Here is a 25,509-nt window from a genome sequence, read left to right on the forward strand (position 1 = left end):
GGAGGAAGTGTCATTGTTTGGGGAATGTTTTCTTTCACATTTCATTTTTTTTCCCATTGATCTGTTGTCTGTGTAATGGAACGTGTCCTATTGTTTCACGGATGCGGATCTCAGAAGACGTTCGGTCTGCAAAAATGAAACCTATGACCGGTCTGTTGCTCGGAAACCAATGTTAAACCTTCAGTTCTTTTTGCGAACATGAAAAAAATGTATCCGAAGCAGAAGAAGACTCAACGGACACCCGGCAGTGTGAATCCGTCCTGACTTTCCCGTGATCCCTGACTTCTTGTGCCATTAACAAGTTAACCCCCCTCCCTTTTCCCTCCGGCAGCAGTTTGTCCAGATGAAGGCCTAAGGGGTGACCCCATCAGCCAGAGCAAAATAAGTTGTTCTTTTTCAAGTCTGTGATTTCTAGAATATTTTATCTTTACAACATCACAAACTCATTCAAGTCCCCTGAGAAGGACAAATGCAGGAGAGGAAAGGATAACGCAGAGAATCTCCATGGGTAATCGTACCATCAGTGCAGCAGGAATCGCTCGCTAGTTCTGCGCTGAATAAGGTAAGGATCTGTCTGGTCGCAGTGTTGCACCGTTTCAGTGTTTGGTTTGAAGACTTTCTCTTCAGTGTCCAAACCTCATTAGCAGAAAGAATCCAATGATTAGACTCGTCTTTGCTGAGGAGCAGGTTGTGTGGAGAGAAGTGTCCACAGTTCATTATATAGCCGGTCCCCTACTTAAGAACACTCGACTTACATACGACCCCCCTAGTTACACACAGACCTCTGGATATTGGTAATTTCCTGTACTTTAGCCCTAGGATACAATAATCAGCTGTAACAGTTATCACAGGCGTCTGTAATGAAGATTTATTGTTATTCCTGATTCTTATGAGATTCCAACATTTTTAAAATCCAATAGTCACAGAGACCAAAAAAATTTTGACTGGGGTTGCAATAATAAAGAATACGGTTCTAACTTACATACAAACTCAACTTAAGAACAAACCTACAGAACCTATCTTGTATGTAACTTGGGGACTGCCTGTAGTGAAAGCAGGTTAAATTCATGTGGATCTGATGGGAAACAATATGTTTGTCGACAAACTGGGGAAAAACCTAAAGTGTGTAGAGAAGTCAGTGAGAGGCGGTGGAGGAAGTGTCAGGGTTTGGGGAATGTTTTCTGCAGCAGGACCTGAGCCTCTCATACAGATACATGGCCGAGTGACTGCAAGTGTTTATCAGAACCTTCTTCCACATCACGTGGTCCCTTCCTTGTGTTCATCACTTATTCATGTACATTCACAACGGATAAGGAAGTTCCTTGACACAAAACTTTGAAACAATGAAAAGGCCCCGGCTCCGAGTCCTCAAAAATCCTTCAAATGTTCATGAATGGAGGTTACATAATCTGTAGCTCTGATCTGCGGTGTCGTGGTCCAGCAGTAGCGGCAGGCGGCCACGTGTGGCACCGTTCTGTGTGTGATGGAAGGTGGGGGCTGTAGGTGATACATGTTGCAGTGTTATTATCTCCATTCTAAGCGATGACGTCACATCAGTAATATGAAGCGGGTGCCTCGGTGTAAGACGGGGGACGCCTTCCCATGAGCCTCTTGTGTAGTTTCTTCTATGATGTCCAGGATGCAGGAGACATTCCTAGATTCCCAGCCTCTTCCCAGAATCCCTCACATCTTCACTGATTAAAAATATCCATCATCCTGTACATTGTATCTGTAGAGGATCCTCCGGAGCTGCGCTCTCAGTGCGCGACTATAGGATGCAGGAAAAGAGAGCGCTATGAAGGGGTTAAATACACCCCAGAAAGGACTGAGACTTCTCTGTGTGACAGTAATGATGATGTATGAGGAGAGGAGGCTCTAGGACCCTGCAGGATCCCCAGCCTGGAATATTGACCCCCGCAGCGAGGTCAGAACGGATGGGGGGCAGTTAGTCCCAGATATTCTCCGGTGGGTCGTAGAGGCAACGTCCAGCAGTCTCTCACCTGAGGTGCTGCCCCTGAGAGCCCTGGGGCTGCGGTGCGCCCCCCGGTGGTGCAATCATTCCGACCTCTGGATACAATGATATAAAGTGTGTAACAATCTAATACTCATCATCAGTGAAGTGTTCTAAGCACCAAACCGATCGCTGTATGTTCTATAATTTGTAGCTTTTACAAGTACAAGTGGTTCCCTACTTAAGGACACCCAACTTACAGACGACCCCTAGTTACAGACGGACCCCTCTGCCCCCTGTGACCTCCGGTGACCCCTCTGCCCCCTGTGACCTCTGGTGACCTCTCTGGATGTTACTATAGTCCCATGCTGCACTGATCAGCTGTAAGGTGTCTGTAATGAAGATTTATTGATAATCCTTGGTCCCATTACAGAAAAAAAAAATTAAATTGCAATTGTCACCAGGACAAAAAAAATTTTGTCTGAAGCTACAATTATAAAATATACAGTTTCGACTTACATACAAATTCAACTTAAGAACAAATCTATGGACCCTATCTTGTAGGTAACTCGGGGACTAGCTGTATACTGGGGCTGTCCTCACACTGCTGTGCCCTAAGCTCTCTGCATTAAACTCCACTGCTCCTCCCCTCTTCTCTGATTGAATACTACAGCATCCACTCATAACAGGGGGGAGGAGCCAGGGAGACGTTATATGCACAGAGAAGCTAAGGGCACAGCAGTGTGAGGACAGGTCCCTAGTGTTCCATGTCCAGCTACAATTCTGGAATATGATCTGTTTTTCAATATCCTGCTGCTGCTAAAAAGGCACAAATGTACATTTACCTGTTTCTCCAGGGACAATACCTGACCCCGTGTGCAGAGAACTAAGAACACAGCAGTGTGAGGACACCACCCTGTAATGTAAATCCATATTTCACAGTCCTGCTGCTGCTAAAAGTGGACACGCATGTATGATTCTACATCTCACCAGGGACAATACCTAACACTGTGTGCAGAGAGCTAAGAACACAGCAGTGTGAGGACATGACCCCGCTGCATATAGAGAAGATAAAATCCTGGTATATAAATCCATATTTCACAGTCCTGCTGCTACTAAAAGTGGCCGCGCATGTATGATTCTACATCTCACCAGGGACAATACCTAACACATCCCCATTGCATATGGTATATAAATCCATTTTTCACGGTTCTGCTGCTACTAAAAGCTTACAGAAAGGTCTGAGTACACATCTCTATTACAAGATCTGTATTGCTCATAGATTCCAATCAGAGTTGGAGAAGCCATTTTTATCAGATCTTATATCTATTTAATACAGCGCCCCCCGTGCACCCAGGATGCTCCAGGTACTGCAGCTCCGTGTCCTGAAAATGAATGTGACTAAAGTGCAATATCCCTCCCAGCCTGTGGCCGGCGGTGGCGCTGTTTATGTCATCCTCTTACTACCCTGAGCTTCTTTGGGTGGACAATAGGTTTTGGATCGCAGTGTGTGACCCCGGGGAAGGGGTGTGTGGGTGCCCCCTGACTCCTGCACTCCCCTGATGATGTGACGAGGATCCTAAGGACCAAAATCTGGACGCCCCCCCCCCCCTCCCCCGGTCACCGCCATCGCTGACACAATATTTGGCATTAACCCTTTGTTCCCCGCCACCGATGGCTGAATGTGACCTTTAGAAGGAGAAGAACAGAAGGAGGAAAGTGAAGTGGAAGCAGAGGGAGAATATTGGGAGGAGGAGAAGAGGGAACAGTGGGGGGACCCAGAATTACAGGGAAGAGGAGGAGAGGAGAGGGGGAGAGAATCACAGGCAGAGGAGGAGGAGGGAGGCAGACAGCGGCCGCTGCAGAAGGAATTGCTGCAGGATCACAGGGGGGAGACGCTGAGCGGGGGCGAGGAGAGACCCCCCATCCTGACACATCCATCCGAGGACCCCCCTAAAACAAGCAGCACCGCGCCCGCCCCCCACAGACATGTCCAGCGAGAAAACAGGTGACATCATGGATGGGGAGAATGAATGGGGGGCGGCATCATCATGATGGGGGGCAATGGTCCGACGCCTTCATCCTGTCTGTGATGCTCATCATCCTCATCATCAGCACCAAATATCCCCCCGGCACAGCTGGAGCCCCCCGGGGGGGAGCAGAGGGGGCTGTGCTGGAATGGAGGGCAGGGGGAGAATATACCAGGCCATATACATCCCAAACTATATGTATTCTGTATATACCGCAGCTCCATCTATATACATCAATCCATATCATACATTGTATATCTGCTATATATATATATACTTCATGATACATTGTATATCTGTATGGAGGATCCCCCTCTACTGTATATATATATATATATACTTCATGATACATTGTATATCTGTATGGAGGATCCCCCTCTGCTATATACATATATATACTGCATGATACATTGTATATGGTCTCCATGTGAAAGGTTTATTGGTCCTGTGCTATATACATAGTACTGTATATATGGTATATGTACACAGCTGACTATATATGGTATGTGTATACAGCTGCCTGTAAATAACCTGTATATATGGTATGTGTATATAGCTCTGTGTATATAGCCTGTGTATATGGTATATGTACACAGCTGCCTGTATATAGCTCTGTGTATATAGCTGTGTGTATATAGCCTGTATATATGGTATGTGTATATAGCTGCCTGTATATAACCTGTATATATGGTACGTGTATATAGCTGTGTGTATATAGCCTGTATATATGGTATATGTGTATATAGCTGCCTGTATATAGCCTGTATATATGGTACGTGTATATAGCCTGTATATATGGTATGTGTATATAGCCTATATGGTATGTGTATATAGCCTATATGGTATGTGTATATAGCCTGTATATATGGTATGTGTATATAGATCTGTGTATATAGCTGTGTGTATATAGCCTGTATATATGGTTTGTGTATATAGCTGCCTGTATACGGCTGTGGCTCTATCTTCGGATCGCCGCGGTTGTCCTGTCACTTCTTGTGTGTTGTGACCTGTTGTTGCCCCGGGGGGTTGTTATCTCCAGCGCTGTGACTGACAATGTCCTCTCTCTTCTTTCTCGCCCCCTCCCGTCCTTCCTTCTCGTTCTCCTCAGGCCCCCCGGACTCTGGACCCCACAGCTCCCCCCCACCTTATAACCAGCCCGGGGGAGAGGGTCCCTGTAATGGGGTTATTCCAGGTTATAATGATCCCCCACCCCAGCCCGCCAGTGCTACCCTTCCTCGTCAGGATGCTCAAGGCTATCTTCAAGAGACCCCCTTTACAGGAGCCCCCCCGGCCCCCCAGGGGTACGTGGTGCAGACCCATACCCCCACAGGGACCATGCCAGTGGGGGGGTACGTGCAACAACCTACAGGGTACCCCATGCACCTGCAGCCCTGCACCGCCTACGTCCCCGTCTATCCAGTGGGAACGGTGAGTACAGACACATCACCTTTAAATTACTCTGCTTGTATTAAAGGGACGGCGATAACCAATATGGCCGCCAGTGCAATGGTTGTTACTCCGCTTTCCAAAATGTGGTCCAGGACTGTGGTTTGCATCGGGGGGGGGAGTCGCACTTTATGGATTGATTGTAATTTACTCTTTCTTATGTCTTCAACAGCAATACCAAGCGGGCAATGTGCCCCCCCAGCCTGGCATCCCACCTCCTCAGATCCCCCCGGGACTGGCCCTCTTAGAGCCGCGCCGCCCTCCCCATGACTACATGCCCATCGCGGTGCTCACCACAATCTGCTGCTTCTGGCCCACCGGAGTCATCGCCATCATCAAGGCTGTGCAGGTGGGTGCCGGCGAGTGCGGGGGGCGGGGGTCCCGTCCATCCTCCATGTAAGGACGGATCATAGCAGATATCCCAGTGGTTTCATAATATGTTTGGTAATTTGTGGTATTTGTTATAATAAAGCTGTGACCCAAGGACCGGGGCGGCGAGGGTCAGGTAGAAGCTTCCATGGTTCTCTATCCTTGTACAAAGCCCGAAGAGCCACATCTTCTGCTGCACTGGGGGCGTCTGGGGTAAATGGTGTGGGGGGGGGGGGGGCTCCTGAGCAGATCAGTCCTTCAATGGGACCCCAGCGCCTGGACCTTGTCTCCTATCCTGTGTAATTTTGTAACCATAGCGGATACTTGGTCCCACCAGAGGAGAAGGCGGTGAGAGCCGCATCATTATTAAGGTCTAATATGGAAGAACATGGGGAGACGCTAGTGGCAGGAGAATGGACTCTGATAATATTGTATCAGATCCGGGTCCACAGATGGATCCTGAGCTACACCGCTGAATAAACCGCTGGTGCCCCTGAGCTTCATCTCCCTCCCCGGAAGAACTTCTTATAAATCCTTTCTGATCTTCCTGTGTTTGGAGAAATCTTCTGCTGTTTGGAGAAATCTAAGGATTTAGGCCCCGGATGAACGTCTCCTGATACTTGTTTCTGTGTTGGATTGGGAGGTTCATCCGTCGGTTGTACAGATCCAGGGATGGACTTTCCACCTGAAATTGATCTGCTCCCTCATAGTCTGGGTTGTAGGCCCAGGATTGGTTCAGGTCTCTGGTACCGGCCAAGTCCATCCACTGTGCCTTGTGCCAGAGGTCCAAGCCTCTCATCTTGTGTTATGGCTGAAGTCCATCCTCTCCACATGTGCGATTATTTCTGTGGTGATCTGAATGGTCGGGTGAGCAGGTCAGAGGTCAGGAACCCAAGGTTGACCCCCCCTGAAGCAGCGCGGTTACTTTGTGTCACATCTATGGGTTAGACCTTTTGGCTGATTGTTCAGCATCGGGGCAGAGGGTCACTGACCTCACTACTAACCTGACTGTAGCCCTCGTTCTGCACCTACCTCTGCTCTTCATCGCTGATGTGCCTACAAGTAAAGTGACCCTGATGATGTGGGAGACTTTTCCACACTGGAAGGCGCCTGAGCTATTATCATGTCCGATATTTACTGATGTTCTATTTCTTGCCCTTTGCCTCATTTTCTGACTCCCCCCCCTGTGCTGTGTGCCCCGGCCTGCCGCCTACAGCTCTCCCTGCCTGGACCTCGGCCTAGGCCTACACTACGCCCTCAGGGCGACGGATCAGTGTTACTTGACCTTGTGGTCCAAATCCCTGGAGAACCATGTGGGAAGTTCATCAGATTGGGTCCCAGTGCATCACAGTTACATTATAAGAGATGAGATTCCTGGGCTCTGGTGGCCGGGTCCATCTCTGATTCCTATAGGTAACTGTTATATCCGTGTATTTACCCCTCCTGCCCCTGACCTTCATCTCTCCTGTCCATCTTCTCTCCAGTTCTCTTGCCTCTTGGTCCATGTTCTCCGGGCCTCAGGTTCAGGTCTCTGGAGACGTTGAGCTCCCGCGGTCAGTCCCGTTGGCTTTGCTCGGTTCCTCTCTGTTGCTCGGTTCCTCTCTGTTGCCCGGTTCCTCTCTGTTGCCCGGTTCCTCTCTGTTGCCCGGTTCCTCTCTGTTGCCCGGTTCCCCTCTGTTGCCCGGTTCCCCTCTGTTGCCCGGCTCCCCTCTGTTGCTCGGCTCCTCTATGTTGCTCGGCTCCTCTCTGTTGCTCGGCTCCTCTCTGTTGCTCGGCTCCTCTCTGTTGCTCGGCTCCTCTCTGTTGCTCGGCTCCTCTCTGTTGCCCGGCTCCTCTCTGTTGCCCGGCTCCTCTCTGTTGCCCGGCTCCTCTCTGTTGCCCGGTTCCTCTCCGTTGCCCGGTTCCTCTCCGTTGCCCGGTTCCTCTCCGTTGCCCGGTTCCTCTCCGTTGCCCGGTTCCTCTCCGTTGCCCGGTTCCTCTCCGTTGCCCGGTTCCTCTCCGTTGCTCGGTTCCTCTCCGTTGCCCGGTTCCTCTCCGTTGCCCGGTTCCTCTCCGTTGCCCGGTTCCTCTCCGTTGCCCGGTTCCTCTCCGTTGCCCGCTTCCTCTCCGTTGCCCGGTTCCTCTCCGTTGCTCGGTTCCTCTCCATTGCTCGGTTCCTCTCTGTTGCTTGTGGAGTCTTGTTTCCGATTAGTATTCGTCTCTGTAGGTGGAGGTTGGGCTTTCTAATAGTTTCCTAGCGGCCGTTTTGTAATTTCTGTGCAGACTTCATACGTCTCCTCTCCCGGGTGTCTCTGTGTGGGTGGAGGCTCAGATCTGAACACTCTGTTTCCTCTTCTCCATCACTCGCTGCTTTATTGCTTCAAGATTTTTTATTAACAGTTTTTAAAATAGGAAACCAGGAATTACAAATGTGACAGAAATTTACTCCCCAATAACCTGTGTGTCTCATAGATAAAGGCATCAGAGGAAAGACCATGCACAGACTATGGACAGACCATGCACGCACCACACACACGCCATGCACAGACCACGCACAGGCCCTGCACAGACTATGGACAGACCATGCACACGCCATGCACAGACCATGCATCCGGCATGCACACGCTATGCACGCACCATGCAAAGGCCCTGCACAGACTATGGACAGACTATGGACAGACCATGCACGCACCACACACACGCCATGCACAGACCATGCAAAGGCCACGCTCACACTCTGCACACACCATGCACGCACCACGCCTAGGCCCTGCACACGCCATGCACAGACTATGGACAGACCATGCACGCACCACACACACGCCATGCACAGACCATGCATCCGCCATGCACAGACCATGCATCCGCCATGCACACGCTATGCACGCACCATGCAAAGGCCACGCTCACACTCTGCACACGCCATGCACACACCATGCACGCACCACGCACAGGCCCTGCACAGACCATGCACACGCCATGCACAGACTATGGACATGCCCTACACATGCTATGCACACACCATGCAAAGGCCACGCTCGCACTCTGCACACGCCATGCACAGACCACGCACAGACCATCACAGACCACGCACACGCCATGCACAGACTATGGACAGACCATGCACACGCCATGCACAGACTATGGACAGACTATGCACACGCCATGCACAGACTATGGACAGACCATGCATCCGCCATGCACACGCTATGCACACACCATGCAAAGGCCACGCTCACACTCTGCACACGCCATGCACGCACCACGCACAGGCCCTGCACAGACCATGCACACGCCATGCACAGACTATGGACATGCCCTACACATGCTATGCACACACCATGCAAAGGCCACGCTCGCACTCTGCACACGCCATGCACAGACCACGCACAGACCATCACAGACCACGCACACGCCATGCACAGACTATGGACAGACCATGCACACGCCATGCACAGACTATGGACAGACTATGCACACGCCATGCACAGACTATGGACAGACCATGCACACGCCATGCACAGACTATGGACAGACCATGCACACGCCATGCACAGACTATGGACAGACCATGCACACGCCATGCACAGACTATGGACAGACCATGCATCCGCCATGCACACGCTATGCACACACCATGCAAAGGCCACGCTCACACTCTGCACACGCCATGCACACACCATGCACGCACCACGCACAGGCCCTGCACAGACCATGCACACGCCATGCACAGACTATGGACAGACCATGCACACGCCATGCACAGACTATGGACAGACCATGCATCCGCCCTACACATGCTATGCACACACCATGCAAAGGCCACGCTCACACTCTGCACACACCATCACAGACCACGCACACACCACGCCTAGGCCCTGCACAGAACATGCACACGCCATGGAGCCTGGGGGGAGCTGGATTGTTAGAGATCAGAGGTCTCATTGAGTGTAGAAGAAATGTTAAAAAAGGATAAAACCCTGAGCAGTCCATCAATCAGTGAATGACAGGAGGTGACAGGGACCCCTCTGAGTTGTACGTTGTGTCTAGGACGACCTCCTGTAGCAATGTCTGTAGTTTGTGTGATTTTTCTTCATAAAATTCATTTTGTGTTTTTGATCTGGGATAATTTTTTGTCTCAATCCGTTTTGGTCTCCATAGCAACTAGAAAGGACCAGAATGTTTTAGATCGGGAACAAGGGTTAAGGTTTACACCTCGAGGCTCCATCTGGAAAGGGACCTGGACCAATGAGCTGCAAAGCCAACGGTTACCCGGGCCTCGGTCCATTGGGCCAACACTCTTATTGGACCGGTCTCCTGTCCTGGATCCCCAATGTAAGGAATTGTGGCATCACCTGACCAGACAGATGGGTCACGAGGTCTGTCAATAATCAGGGTGCCGAAGTGGGCTTCAGGGTGGGCTTCCTAACCTCACCCCAGATGTGTAACACTAACCGGCTGTGGTCGCTTCCTTTGTGCTGAGCCACCAGGGACCGGATACACAAAATGTACAAGAGACAGAACTGGTCTGTAAGAGGGAGACCGCGGCTTACCATGAGGGGGCAGTCACCCCTGGGTCCAGGAGCTTAATGGGGTCCCCTATAGCAGAGGCCCCAGAGCATTGGCTTCCTGATGGATGAGGCCTCTGGCCGGAGCCTCCTTATGTTTCGTATGATGGTTCCTCCTGATGGATGAGGCCTCTGGCCGGAGCCTCCTTATGTTTCGTATGATGGTTCCTCCTGCCCTTGCCCTCTCTAGGTGTCACTTTATGGTAATAACCTCCTGTCCCTCCATCGTTGCAGGTGCGGACGGCTTTGGCTCGCGGAGACATCATGTCGGCAGAAATCGCTTCTCGTGAGGCGCGGAACTTCTCGTTCATCAGCCTGGCGGTGGGCATCGCGGCCATGGTCCTGTGCACCATCCTCACGGTGGTCATCATCATCGCAGCTCAGCACCATGACAATGACTGGGGTAACTGAACCATCCCTCGGGGACTTGGGGGCGTCCGATGCACAGGCCGAGCCACCAAGATCTCACCCAGCACTTTCTTAAGTCGCCTGCGTCCAAACCTTCTATTTCTAGATTCTTCTCTTTGGTTTTTCATCCTCTTTGTCGTCTTCCTTTTCAGGTTTTCCTTCTTGTGTTCTTCCCTCTTTCTCCTCTTGCCCATTTGCCCCTCTGTATTTGCCCCTTGTTTGACTTGTTTCCATCCCTCCTTTGGTTGACCACGTTTAACCCCTTCATCTTCTCTCTCTTCTTCCGTGTTTCCATCCAGCACAGAGCTCTCCGACCTTCTCCCCCTCCCTTGTTCTAATGATACCGGTGCCATCTGGGGTGTTATGGGGTAAAATGGGAGTTTCATGGGGTATTTTTCAGCTGTGTGATGCAGATCTCCATTAGGCTGAGAAGTAAAGACTCCGGGAGACCTGATGGATTTGGGAATATCAGAGGACGGTCACGTGGACAGACAGCAAGGCGAACTTTACAAGGAATGAGTGGACATTATTGGAATGAATGTGTGACACGGGATGGGACAATGCGGCCAAAGACGTGGTCCTGGTGGGCTGAGGGGTATTTGGTCAAAACTGCCCAATTCCCTCTGAGGCATCTGGTGTCAGAAGACTGGGGGACCCCCAAGATTTGGCAGCCAGCACCCGATGTCTATGGTAATGAGTGATGATGGATAAGCCATAAGGAGGACGGGGCGATGGAGATGACACTCAAGTGTTGGGCCCACGAGGTGCTGGGGGGCAGTGCTGGGGGGAAGTGCGGGGGGGCAGTGCTGGGAGACAGTGCTGGGGGGCAGTGCAGGGAGGCAGTGCTGGGAGACAGTGCAGGGGGGCAGTGCAGGGGGGGCAGTGCAGGGGGGCAGTGCAGGGAGGCAGTGCTGGGAGACAGTGCAGGGGGGGCAGTGCAGGGGGGGCAGTGCAGGGGGGCAGTGCAGGGAGGCAGTGCTGGGAGACAGTGCAGGGGGGGCAGTGCAGGGGGGGCAGTGCAGGAGGCAGTGCTGGGGGCCAGTGCTGGGGGGCAGTGCAGGAGGCAGTGCAGGGGGGCAGTGCTGGGGGGCAGTGCAGGGGGGCAGTGCTGGGGGACAGTGCTGGGGGGCAGTGCAGGGAGGCAGTGCTGGGAGACAGTGCAGGGGGGCAGTGCAGGGGGGGCAGTGCAGGGGGGCAGTGCAGGGAGGCAGTGCTGGGAGACAGTGCAGGGGGGGCAGTGCAGGGGGGGCAGTGCAGGAGGCAGTGCTGGGGGGCAGTGCTGGGGGGAAGTGCGGGGGGGCAGTGCTGGGGGGCAGTGCAGGGAGGCAGTGCTGGGAGACAGTGCAGGGGGGGCAGTGCAGGGGGGGCAGTGCAGGAGGCAGTGCTGGGGGCCAGTGCTGGGGGGCAGTGCAGGAGGCAGTGCTGGGGGGCAGTGCAGGGGGGCAGTGCAGGGGGGGCAGTGCAGGAGGCAGTGCTGGGGGGCAGTGCTGGGGGGCAGTGCTGGGGGGCAGTGCAGGGAGGCAGTGCTGGGAGACAGTGCAGGGGGGCAGTGCAGGGGGGCAGTGCAGGGAGGCAGTGCTGGGAGACAGTGCAGGGGGGGCAGTGCAGGGGGGCAGTCCGGGGGGGACAGTGCTGGGGGGCAGTGCTGGGGGGCAGTGCTGGGGGGGCAGTGCAGGGGGGCAGTGCAGGAGGCAGTGCTGGGGGGCAGTGCTGGGGGACAGTGCTGGGGGGCAGTGCTGGGGGGCAGTGCTGGGGGACAGTGCTGGGGGGGCAGTGCTGGGGGGCAGTGCTGGGGGGGACAGTGCTGGGGGGGACAGTGCTGGGGGGCAGTGCTGGGGGGCAGTGCTGGGGGGCAGTGCTGGGGGGCAGTGCAGGGGGGGCAGTGCAGGGGGGGCAGTGCAGGGGGGCAGTCCGGGGGGGGCAGTGCTGGGGGGCAGTGCAGGGGGACAGTGCTGGGGGGCAGTGCTGGGGGACAGTACTGGGGGGCAGTGCAGGGCGTGATGAAGCCTCGCGGTGTTCCCTGTCCATGTGGTGCGCACTGAGTATCTCCAATAATTAACCCCAGACGTGATATGTCTTACACCAGAGCAGTTCCCCGACCGTGTGACAGATGTCTGAATTAAGGGGGTGAGAAATCCCTTTAACACTGACGTCGCCGCTTCATCATTTCCTGACACTGAGACCCGAAACTTTATATTTCCTGAAGCTCAAAGTGAATCTGGAGTCATGAAAATAAAGTCACGTCTGGAGGCGGCACATTATAGAGCAGGAGGAGCTGAGCAGGTAGATAGATATTGTCGTGGGGTAGAGTTATTATAACTTGTTATTTATTCCGTTATATTGTACTCTTTTGCTATCTGGTAGCTGTCATTTCCAATAGCCCCGCCCCCGGGAGGAGATTGATGCTTCTAAGTATAGAAATTATACATTGTACTTAATCTTTCACCATAAACCTGCTCCTCCTGCTCTATAACATGCCGCCTGCAGAAAGGATCGTATTTCCATGGGATCCGGGCGCTGTAATTACTTCTCTGACACTTCATTTCTGGGTGACAGGACCATTACTATTATATTATATACCAGACACAATAGTTCTGGTCCCTATTCCCGGGTCTGTAGTTCTGCTCCCTATATTCGGGTCTGTAGTTCTGATCCCTATTCCCGGGTCTGTAGTTCTGATCCATATTCGCGGTTCTGGTACCGCAGTAGTATTATATTATATATCAGACACACTAGTTCTGTTCCCTATTCCCGGGTCTGTAGTTCTGGTCCATATTCCCGGGTCTGTAGTTCTGGTCCATATTCCCGGGTCTGTAGTTCTGGTCCATATTCCCAGGTCTGTAGTTCTGCTCCCTATTCCCGGGTCTTTAGTTCTGCTCCCTATTCCCGGGTCTGTAGTTCTGGTCCATATTCCCGGGTCTGTAGTTCTGGTCCATATTCCCGGGTCTGTAGTTCTGATCCCTATTCTCGGGTCTGTAGTTCTGGTCCATATTCCCGGGTCTGTAGTTCTGCTCCCTATTCCCGGGTCTGTAGTTCTGCTCCCTATTCCCGGGTCTGTAGTTCTGCTCCCTATTCCCGGGTCTGTAGTTCTGCTCCCTATTCCCGGGTCTGTAGTTCTGCTCCCTATTCCCGGGTCTGTAGTTCTGCTCCCTATTCCCGGGTCAGTAGTTCTGCTCCCTATTCCCGGGTCTGTAGTTCTGGTCCATATTCCCGGGTCTGTAGTTCTGATCCCTATTCTCAGGTCTGTAGTTCTGGTCCCTATTCCCGGGTCTGTAGTTCTGGTCCATATTCCCTGGTCTGTAGTTCTGCTCCCTATTCCCGGGTCTGTAGTTCTGGTCCATATTCCCGGGTCTGTAGTTCTGGTCCATATTCCCTGGTCTGTAGTTCTGCTCCCTATTCCCGGGTCTGTGGTTCTGGTCCATATTCCCGGGTCTGTAGTTCTGCTCCCTATTCCCGGGTCTGTAGTTCTGCTCCCTATTCCCGGGTCTGTAGTTCTGATCCCTATTCCCGGGTCTGTAGTTCTGATCCCTATTCCCGGGTCTGTAGTTCTGCTCCCTATTCCCGGGTCTGTAGTTCTGCTCCCTATTCCCGGGTCTGTAGTTCTGCTCCCTATTCCCGGGTCTTTAGTTCTGCTCCCTATTCCCGGGTCTGTAGTTCTGCTCCCTATTCCCGGGTCTGTAGTTCTGATCCCTATTCCCAGGTCTGTAGTTCTGCTCCCTATTCCCGGGTCTGTAGTTCTGGTCCCTATTCCCGGGTCTGTAGTTCTGCTCCCTATTCCCGGGTCTTTAGTTCTGCTCCCTATTCCCAGGTCTGTAGTTCTGGTCCATATTCCCGGGTCTGTAGTTCTGGTCCATATTCCCGGGTCTGTAGTTCTGATCCCTATTCTCGGGTCTGTAGTTCTGGTCCATATTCCCGGGTCTGTAGTTCTGCTCCCTATTCCCGGGTCTGTAGTTCTGCTCCCTATTCCCGGGTCTGTAGTTCTGCTCCCTATTCCCGGGTCTGTAGTTCTGCTCCCTATTCCCGGGTCTTTAGTTCTGCTCCCTATTCCCGGGTCTGTAGTTCTGGTCCATATTCCCGGGTCTGTAGTTCTGGTCCATATTCCCGGGTCTGTAGTTCTGATCCCTATTCTCGGGTCTGTAGTTCTGGTCCATATTCCCGGGTCTGTAGTTCTGCTCCCTATTCCCGGGTCTGTAGTTCTGCTCCCTATTCCCGGGTCTGTAGTTCTGCTCCCTATTCCCGGGTCTGTAGTTCTGCTCCCTATTCCCGGGTCTGTAGTTCTGATCCCTATTCCCGGGTCTGTAGTTCTGCTCCCTATTCCCGGGTCTTTAGTTCTGCTCCCTATTCCCGGGTCTGTAGTTCTGCTCCCTATTCCTGGGTCTGTAGTTCTGCTCCCTATTCCTGGGTCTGTAGTTCTGATCCCTATTCCCGGGTCTGTAGTTCTGATCCCTATTCTCGGGTCTGTAGTTCTGCTCCCTATTCCCAGGTCTGTAGTTCTGATCCATGTTCCCGGGTCTGTAGTTCTGATCCATATTCCCGGGTCTGTAGTTCTGCTCCCTATTCTCGGGTCTGTAGTTCTGCTCCCTATTCCCGGGTCTGAAGTTCTGATCCATATTCGCGGTTCTGGTCCCGCAGTAGTATTATATTATATACCAGACACACTAGTTCTGATCCATATTCCCGGTTCTGGTCCCGTAGTAGTATTATATTATATACCAGACACACTAGTTCTGATCCATATTCCCGGTTCTGGTCCGCTGGAGCTGCCGTTACCTGGGGGAATGTTTCCTTGACAATCTGATTAATTGGCTTTTGTGTTGCCCTTATTACGGAGATATTTCTGGAGCCTTTTCATCAGTTTGATACATTTGGGTCACGGGAAACGTTCTCACCAGCGGCAGGAAACCGGACCGGGCGCCATTTACACCCGGTATAATCCGCACAATGTCACACTGGAGTCCTGGACAGCGGTGCCATTGGGTCTGTCAGGGTTCTGTGGAGGTTCTGGATCTCTGAACAAACCTGTGACCTCAGTGAGAAGGTCAATTATATCGATACTGAATAACAAATACCCAGGATGCCCTTCACTTGAGTGTCATCAGGGGGCGCAGTAAGTGGGGGGCACCAGCAGGGGGAGCAGTAAGTGGGGGGGGAGGGGGCACCAGCAGGGGGAGCAGTAAGTGGGGGGGGAGGGGGCACCAGCAGGGGGAGCAGTAAGTGGGGGGGGAGGGGGCACCAGCAGGGGGAGCAGTAAGTGGGGGGCGCCAGCAGGGGGCGCAGTAAGTGGGGGGCGCCAGCAGGGGGCGCAGCAGGGGGGGCGCCAGCAGGGGGCGCAGTGGGGGGGGCGCCAGCAGGAGGCGCAGTAGGGGGGGGGCACCAGCAGGAGGCGCAGTAGGGGGGGGCGCCAGCAGGGGGCGCAGTAGGGGGGGGGGGCACCAGCAGGAGGCGCAGTAGGGGGGGGCGCCAGCAGGGGGCGCAGTAGGGGGGGGGCACCAGCAGGAGGCGCAGTAGGGGGGGGGGCACCAGCAGGGGGCGCAGTAGGGGGGGGCGCCAGCAGGGGGCGCAGTAGGGGGGGGCGCCAGCAGGGGGCGCAGTAGGGGGGGGCGCCAGCAGGGGGCGCAGTAGGGGGGGGGCGCCAGCAGGAGGCGCAGTAGGGGGGGGCACCAGCAGGGGGTGCAGTAGGGGGGGGCACCAGCAGGGGGTGCAGTAGGGGGGGGGGCACCAGCAGGAGGCGCAGTAGGGGGGGGCACCAGCAGGGGGAGCAGTAGGGGGGGTGCCAGCAGGAGGCGCAGTAGGGGGGGGGCACCAGCAGGGGGAGCAGTAGGGGGGGTGCCAGCAGGAGGCGCAGTAGGGGGGGGGGCACCAGCAGGGGGAGCAGTAGGGGGGGTGCCAGCAGGGGGCGCAGTAGGGGGGGGCACCAGCAGGGGGTGCAGTAAGTGGGGGGCACCAGCAGGGGGGTGCAGTAAGTGGAGGGGCACCAGCAGGGGGTGCAGTAAGTGGGGGGCACCAGCAGGGGGCGCAAGTACAGGGTGATGGCGTCGGGTGCTGGCGCTGGAGGGGCCCACATCCGGATAAGTGGGGGCCTGAGTGTGTAATACAGAGGTAGCTGCTATATTTCAGGATATTACGGAGAGGGACGTTTATTTCTGTGATTTTGGAGAAAATAAGTGAAATATTTCTGGTTCTGATGAATCTTCTTATTTATTTGGTGGAGGGAGGCATTGTGGGTATTTATTCATTAGCATTCGGAATGGTTAATTAGCGCATTATCTATAATAAAACTAAAATTGTATTTCATTGGCGTCCGGCACGTTTGTTTCTTAAAGGGGTTGTCCACCCAGACATCACCCCCCCCCCTCCTTCTGCAGACGCTGCGGCATCACTAGAGACCTGCCAGGACCTTCCACACCGCGACCACAAACCCTGAACATCCACGGAATGAGACGTGTGAAGAGGAGTGGAGGGGGGGGGGGAGAGCGGAGCCCCCCAGGACCGATCCCCAATCCTCCAGCTTCTCCTAGAGACCTGCCAGGACCTTTCTCTGAGATGTGGGGAGGGGGTAAAGACCGCGCACCCCTCATCATCCGTGACCCCTCCACAGGAGCAGGCAGAGCGTCCACAGATGCCACGGAGGGGGGGGGGGGCACGGCCTCTGCGCTGGTTGTAGTTGAGGACATTTTGTTTGTCTCTCGACCTTCATGGTAACAATTTGATCCATGAAATTGATTTTTTACCCATTAAAGGAGCAGCGTAAGGTTATATAATAGCGATATATTACACCGCCGTATACCGACCGCCGCTCCCACAATGCACCAGGCAGAGGAGACCAGACGTAGAGGACGAGGGAAATAGTTTCTTCTGCTTCGTCCTCTGATCCAGTGAGATGAGCAGGAAAGTGAGCACCGGCCCACCAGGGACACTGAACCCGGAGGACAGAAATACTGACTCCCTGAACACCGTAATATTAACCCACTAGACACCAGGGTTATAAATATAAGCTCCATAAGTACTATAACCAAACTCGCTAGACACCAGGGACGCTTCATGCACCCACTAGACATCAGGGAAGTTTTATGCACCCACTAGACACCAGGGATGTTTTATGAGCCCACTAGACACCAGGGATGTTTTATGCGCCCACTAGACACCAGGGATGTTTTATGCGCCCACTAGACACCAGGGACGTTTTATGCACCCACTAGACACCAGGGACGTTTTATGCGCCCACTAGACACCAGGGACGTTTTATGAGCCCACTAGACACCAGGGACGTTTTATGAGCCCACTAGACACCAGGGATGTTTTATGAGCCCACTAGACACCAGGGACGTTTTATGAGCCCAATAGACACCAGGGACGTTTTATGAGCCAACTAGACACCAGAGACGTTTTATGAGCCCACTAGACACCAGGGACGTTTTATGCGCCCACTAGACACCAGGGACGTTTTATGAGCCCACTAGACACCAGGGACGTTTTATGACCCCACTACCAGGGATGTTTTATGCGCCCACTAGACACCAGGGACGTTTTATGAGCCCACTAGACACCAGGGACGTTTTATGACCCCACTACCAGGGATGTTTTATGCGCCCACTAGACACCAGGGACGTTTTATGAGCCCACTAGACACCAGGGACGTTTTATGACCCCACTACCAGGGATGTTTTATCAGCCCACTAGACACCAGGGATGTTTTATCAGCCCACTAGACACCAGGGACGGATTATGCACCCACTAGACACCAGAGATTTTTTATGAGCCCACTAGACACCAGGGACGTTTTATGAGCCCACTAGACACCAGGGATGTTTTATGAGCCCACTAGACACCAGGGAAGTTTTATGCGCCCACTAGGCACCAGGGACGGTTTATGCACCCACTAGACACCAGGGATGTTTTATGCGCCCACTAGACACCAGGGACGTTTTATGAGCCCACTAGACACCAGGGATGTTTTATGAGCCCACTAGACACCAGGGACGTTTTATGACCCCACTACCAGGGATGTTTTATGAGCCCACTAGACACCAGGGATGTTTTATGAGCCCACTAGACACCAGGGACGGTTTATGCACCCACTAGACACCAGGGATGTTTTATGCGCCCACTAGACACCAGGGACGTTTTATGCGCCCACTAGACACCAGGGACGTTTTATGAGCCCACTAAACACCAGGGACGTTTTATGAGCCCACTAGACACCAGGGACGTTTTATGACCCCACTACCAGGGATGTTTTATGCGCCCACTAGACACCAGGGACGTTTTATGACCCCACTACCAGGGATGTTTTATGACCCCACTACCAGGGACGTTTTATGCACCCACTAGACACCAGGGAAGTTTTATGAGCCCACTAGACACCAGGGATGTTTTATGAGCCCACTAGACACCAGAGACGTTTTATGAGCCCACTAGACACCAGGGATGTTTTATGAGCCCACTAGACACCAGGGATGTTTTATGCGCCCACTAGACACCAGGGACGTTTTATGAGCCCTCTAGACACCAGGGATGTTTTATGCGCCCACTAGACACCAGGGACGTTTTATGAGCCCACTAGACACCAAGGATGTTTTATGCACCCACTAGACACCAGGGACGTTTTATGAGCCCACTAGACACCAGGGACGTTTTATGCGCCCACTAGACACCAGGGTTGTTTTATGAGCCCACTAGACACCAGGGATGTTTTATGCGCCCACTAGACACCAGGGACGTTTTATGAGCCCACTAGACACCAGGGACGTTTTATGAGCCCACTAGACACCAGGGACGTTTTATGCGCCCACTAGACACCAGGGACGTTTTATGAGCCCACTAGACACCAGGGACGTTTTATGCGCCCACTAGACACCAGGGACGTTTTATGAGCCCACTACCAGGGATGTTTTATGAGCCCACTAGACACCAGGGACGTTTTATGAGTCCACTAGACACCAGGGACGTTTTATGAGCCCACTAGACACCAGGGATGTTTTATGAGCCCACTAGGCACCAGGGACGTTTTATGAGCCCACTAGACACCAGGGACGGTTTATGCACCCACTAGACACCAGGGACGTTTTATGAGCCCACTAGACACCAGGGACGTTTTATGAGTCCACTAGACACCAGGGACGTTTTATGAGTCCACTAGACACCAGGGACGTTTTATGAGCCCACTAGACACCAGGGATGTTTTATGAGCCCACTAGACACCAGGGACGTTTTATGAGCCCACTAGACACCAGGGATGTTTTATGCGCCCACTAGACACCAGGGACGTTTTATGAGCCCACTAGACACCAGGGATGTTTTATGCGCCCACTAGACACCAGGGATGTTTTATGCGCCCACTAGACACCAGGGACGTTTTATGAGCCCACTAGGCACCAGGGACGTTTTATGAGCCCACTAGATACCAGGGACGTTTTATGAGCCCACTAGACACCAGGGACGGTTTATGCACCCACTAGACACCAGGGACGTTTTATGAGCCCACTACCAGGGATGTTTTATGAGCCCACTAGACACCAGGGACGTTTTATGAGCCCACTACCAGGGACGTTTTATGAGTCCACTAGACACCAGGGACGTTTTATGAGCCCACTAGACACCAGGGATGTTTTATGCACCCACTAGACACCAGGGACGTTTTATGAGCCCACTAGACACCAGGGATGTTTTATGCGCCCACTAGACACCAGGGACGTTTTATGAGCCCACTAGACACCAGGGTTGTTTTATGCGCCCACTAGACACCAGGGATGTTTTATGAGCCCACTAGACACCAGGGACGTTTTATGAGCCCACTAGACACCAGGGATGTTTTATGCGCCCACTAGATACCAGGGACGTTTTATGAGCCCACTAGGCACCAGGGACGTTTTATGAGCCCACTAGATACCAGGGACGTTTTATGAGCCCACTAGACACCAGAGACGTTTTATGCGCCCACTAGACACCAGGGATGTTTTATGCACCCACTAGACACCAGGGACGTTTTATGCACCCACTAGACACCAGGGACGTTTTATGAGCCCACTAGACACCAGGGACGTTTTATGAGCCCACTAGACACCAGGGATGTTTTATGCGCCCACTAGATACCAGGGACGTTTTATGAGCCCACTAGACACCAGGGATGTTTTATGAGCCCACTACCAGGGATGTTTTATGAGCCCACTAGACACCAGGGACGTTTTATGCGCCCACTAGACACCAGGGACGTTTTATGCGCCCACTATACACCAGGGATGTTTTATGAGCCCACTAGGCACCAGGGACGTTTTATGAGCCCACTAGACACCAGGGACGTTTTATGCGCCCACTAGACACCAGGGACGTTTTATGCGCCCACTAGACACCAGGGACGTTTTATGCGCCCACTAGACACCAGGGACGTTTTATGCGCCCACTAGACACCAGGGACGTTTTATGAGCCCACTAGACACCAGGGACGTTTTATGAGCCCACTAGACACCAGGGACGTTTTATGAGCCCACTAGACACCAGGGACGTTTTATGAGCCCACTAGACACCAGGGACGTTTTATGAGCCCACTAGACACCAGGGACGTTTTATGACCCCACTAGACACCAGGGATGTTTTATGAGCCCACTAGACACTAGGGATGTTTTATGAGCCCACTACCAGGGATGTTTTATGAGCCCACTAGACACCAGGGATGTTTTATGAGCCCACTACCAGGGATGTTTTATGAGCCCACTAGACACTAGGGATGTTTTATGAGCCCACTAGACACCAGGGATGTTTTATGAGCCCACTACCAGGGATGTTTTATGAGCCCACTAGACACTAGGGATGTTTTATGAGCCCACTACCAGGGATGTTTTATGAGCCCACTAGACACTAGGGATGTTTTATGAGCCCACTACCAGGGATGTTTTATGAGCCCACTAGACACCAGGGATGTTTTATGAGCCCACTACCAGGGATGTTTTATGAGCCCACTAGACACTAGGGATGTTTTATGAGCCCACTACCAGGGATGTTTTATGAGCCCACTAGACACTAGGGATGTTTTATGAGCCCACTACCAGGGATGTTTTATGAGCCCACTAGACACCAGGGATGTTTTATGAGCCCACTAGACACCAGGGATGTTTTATGAGCCCACTAGACACCAGGGATGTTTTATGAGCCCACTAGACACCAGGGAAGTTTTATGAGCCCACTAGACACCAGGGACGTTTTATGCGCCCACTAGACACCAGGGAAGTTTTATGAGCCCACTAGACACCAGGGACGTTTTATGCGCCCACTAGACACCAGGGAAGTTTTATGAGCCCACTAGACACCAGGGACGTTTTATGCGCCCACTAGACACCAGGGACGTTTTATGCGCCCACTAGACACCAGGGACGTTTTATGAGCCCACTAGACACCAGGGACGTTTTATGAGCCCACTAGACACCAGGGACGTTTTATGAGCCCACTAGACACCAGGGACGTTTTATGAGCCCACTAGACACCAGGGACGTTTTATGAGCCCACTAGGCACCAGGGATGTTTTATGAGCCCACTAGACACCAGGGATGTTTTATGAGCCCACTAGACACCAGGGATGTTTTATGCGCCCACTAGACACCAGGGATGTTTTATGAGCCCACTAGGCACCAGGGACGTTTTATGAGCCCACTAGACACCAGGGACGTTTTATGAGCCCACTAGACACCAGGGACGTTTTATGAGCCCACTAGACACCAGGGACGTTTTATGCGCCCACTAGACACCAGGGACGTTTTATGAGCCCACTAGGCACCAGGGATGTTTTATGAGCCCACTAGACACCAGGGATGTTTTATGAGCCCACTAGGCACCAGGGACGTTTTATGCGCCCACTAGACACCAGGGACGTTTTATGCGCCCACTATACACCAGGGATGTTTTATGAGCCCACTAGGCACCAGGGACGTTTTATGCGCCCACTAGACACCAGGGACGTTTTATGCGCCCACTAGACACCAGGGATGTTTTATGCGCCCACTAGACACCAGGGATGTTTTATGCGCCCACTAGACACCAGGGATGTTTTATGCGCCCACTAGACACCAGGGACGTTTTATGCACCCACTAGACACCAGGGACGTTTTATGAGCCCACTAGACACCAGGGATATGATGAACTCAATAGTTACCAATAATGTTATTTATTACCATAATGGACACCAGGGATGATACCGCACAACCCAGAAACCACCAGGGACATTATTCTCAGCCCATTAATGAGTAAGAATATGATGAGAGAAGTCTTATTGATCCACATCTCACCAGGGAACCTTCATACATTAAACAGTTTTCATAAAGAGAACCTGCCTGGTCCGTGGAGTCATTGTGCAGAGCATGCGCGCTACAGGGGAGTTACTGACGTCACAGCGCATGCGGCCATTGTGCAGAGCATGCGCACTACAGGGGAGTTACTGACGTCACAGCGCATGCGGCCATTGTGCAGAGCATGCACACTACAGGGGAGTTACTGACGTCACAGCGCATGCGGCCATTGTGCAGAGCATGCGCACTACAGGGGAGTTACTGACGTCACAGCGCATGCGGCCATTGTGCAGAGCATGCGCACTACAGGGGAGTTACTGACGTCACAGCGCATGCGGCCAATGTGCAGAGCATGCACACTACAGGGGAGTTACTGACGTCACAGCGCATGCGGCCATTGTGCAGAGCATGCGCACTACAGGGGAGTTACTGACGTCACAGCGCATGCGGCCATTGTGCAGAGCATGCGCGCTACAGGGGAGTTACTGACGTCACAGCTCATGCGGCCATTGTGCAGAGCATGCGCACTACAGGGGAGTTACTGACGTCACAGCGCATGCGGCCATTGTGCAGAGCATGCGCACTACAGGGGAGTTACTGACGTCACAGCGCATGCGGCCAATGTGCAGAGCATGCACGCTACAGGGGAGTTACTGACGTCACAGCGCATGCGGCCATTGTGCAGAGCATGCGCACTACAGGGGAGTTACTGACGTCACAGCGCATGCGGCCATTGTGCAGAGCATGCACACTACAGGGGAGTTACTGACGTCACAGTGCATGCGGCCATTGTGCAGAGCATGCGCACTACAGGGGAGTTACTGACGTCACAGCGCATGCGGCCAATGTGCAGAGCATGCACGCTACAGGGGAGTTACTGACGTCACAGCGCATGCGGCCATTGTGCAGAGCATGCGCACTACAGGGGAGTTACTGACGTCACAGCGCATGCGGCCATTGTGCAGAGCATGCGCACTACAGGGGAGTTACTGACGTCACAGCGCATGCGGCCATTGTGCAGAGCATGCGCACTACAGGGGAGTTACTGACGTCACAGCGCATGCGGCCATTGTGCAGAGCATGCGCACTACAGGGGAGTTACTGACGTCACAGCGCATGCGGCCATTGTGCAGAGCATGCGCACTACAGGGGAGTTACTGACGTCACAGCGCATGCGGCCAATGTGCAGAGCATGCACGCTACAGGGGAGTTACTGACGTCACAGCGCATGCGGCCATTGTGCAGAGCATGCGCACTACAGGGGAGTTACTGACGTCACAGCGCATGCGGCCAATGTGCAGAGCATGCACGCTACAGGGGAGTTACTGACGTCACAGCGCATGCGGCCATTGTGCAGAGCATGCGCACTACAGGGGAGTTACTGACGTCACAGCGCATGCGGCCATTGTGCAGAGCATGCGCACTACAGGGGAGTTACTGACGTCACAGCGCATGCGGCTATTGTGCAGAGCATGCGCACTACAGGGGAGTTACTGATGTCACAGCGCATGCGGCTATTGTGCAGAGCATGCGCACTACAGGGGAGTTACTGACGTCACAGCGCATGCGGCTATTGTGCAGAGCATGCGCACTACAGGGGAGTTACTGATGTCACAGCGCATGCGGCTATTGTGCAGAGCATGCGCACTACAGGGGAGTTACTGATGTCACAGCGCATGCGGCTATTGTGCAGAGCATGCGCACTACAGGGGAGTTACTGACGTCACAGCGCATGCGGCTATTGTGCAGAGCATGCGCACTACAGGGGAGTTACTGACGTCACAGCGCATGCGGCCATTGTGCAGAGCATGCGCACTACAGGGGAGTTACTGACGTCACAGCGCATGCGGCCATTGTGCAGAGCATGCGCACTACAGGGGAGTTACTGACGTCACAGCGCATGCAGCCAATGTGCAGAGCATGCGCGCTACAGGGGAGTTACTGACGTCACAGCGCATGCGGCCATTGTGAGCTATAATGAGCGCATCCGATGCAAATGAGGTCACGCTGTGGCTACAGAAATCGCCCTCAGACGTCGCCATCGCTCAGGAGGCAAAACTCAGCTTAATGCACGTGCCAATATGAAGTGTCAGGACCCGGACCAGGACCGCAGCCCCCGTTACCAAACCGGACCAGGACCGCAGCCCCCGTTACCAAACCGGACCAGGACCGCAGCCCCCGTTACCAAACCGGACCAGGACCGCAGCCCCCGTTACCAAACCGGACCAGGACCGCAGCCCCCGTTACCAAACCGGACCAGGACCGCAGCCCCCGTTACCGAACCGGACCAGGACCGCAGCCCCCGTTAACGAACCGGACCAGGACCGCAGCCCCCGTTACCAAACCGGACCACAGCCCCCGTTACCAAACCGGACCACAGCCCCCGTTACCGAACCGGACCGCAGCCCCCGTTAACGAACCGGACCACAGCCCCTGTTACCGAACCGGACCACAGCCCCCGTTAACGAACCGGACCAGGAACA

At 53.5% G+C, this 25,509-nt stretch overlaps 1 protein-coding gene across 1 annotated transcript; it reads left to right on the forward strand.

Annotated features, from left to right (window-relative positions):
- Window positions 1-3,700: 3,700 nt before the first annotated feature.
- On the forward strand, window positions 3,701-11,545 carry PRRT1 (proline rich transmembrane protein 1). The gene is made up of 4 exons (XM_072123805.1): window positions 3,701-3,959; window positions 5,090-5,409; window positions 5,600-5,776; window positions 10,578-11,545. The coding sequence occupies exons 1-4, from the start codon at window positions 3,941-3,943 to the stop codon at window positions 10,752-10,754; spliced, it is 693 nt and encodes a 230-aa protein (XP_071979906.1). The 5' UTR covers window positions 3,701-3,940; the 3' UTR covers window positions 10,755-11,545.
- Window positions 11,546-25,509: the final 13,964 nt, after the last annotated feature.

This window comes from Engystomops pustulosus, chromosome 9, assembly GCF_040894005.1.
Source record: "Engystomops pustulosus chromosome 9, aEngPut4.maternal, whole genome shotgun sequence".
NCBI classification, from domain to species: domain Eukaryota; kingdom Metazoa; phylum Chordata; class Amphibia; order Anura; family Leptodactylidae; genus Engystomops; species Engystomops pustulosus.

What these genes read in the sequence shown, in the direction of transcription:
- PRRT1 (XM_072123805.1), top strand. An exon ending in CCGTCTATCCAGTGGGAACG is followed by an intron (nt 5,410 to 5,599) that starts GTGAGTACAGAC and finishes TGTCTTCAACAG; the next exon opens with CAATACCAAGCGGGCAATGT. An exon ending in CCATCATCAAGGCTGTGCAG is followed by an intron (nt 5,777 to 10,577) that starts GTGGGTGCCGGC and finishes CCATCGTTGCAG; the next exon opens with GTGCGGACGGCTTTGGCTCG.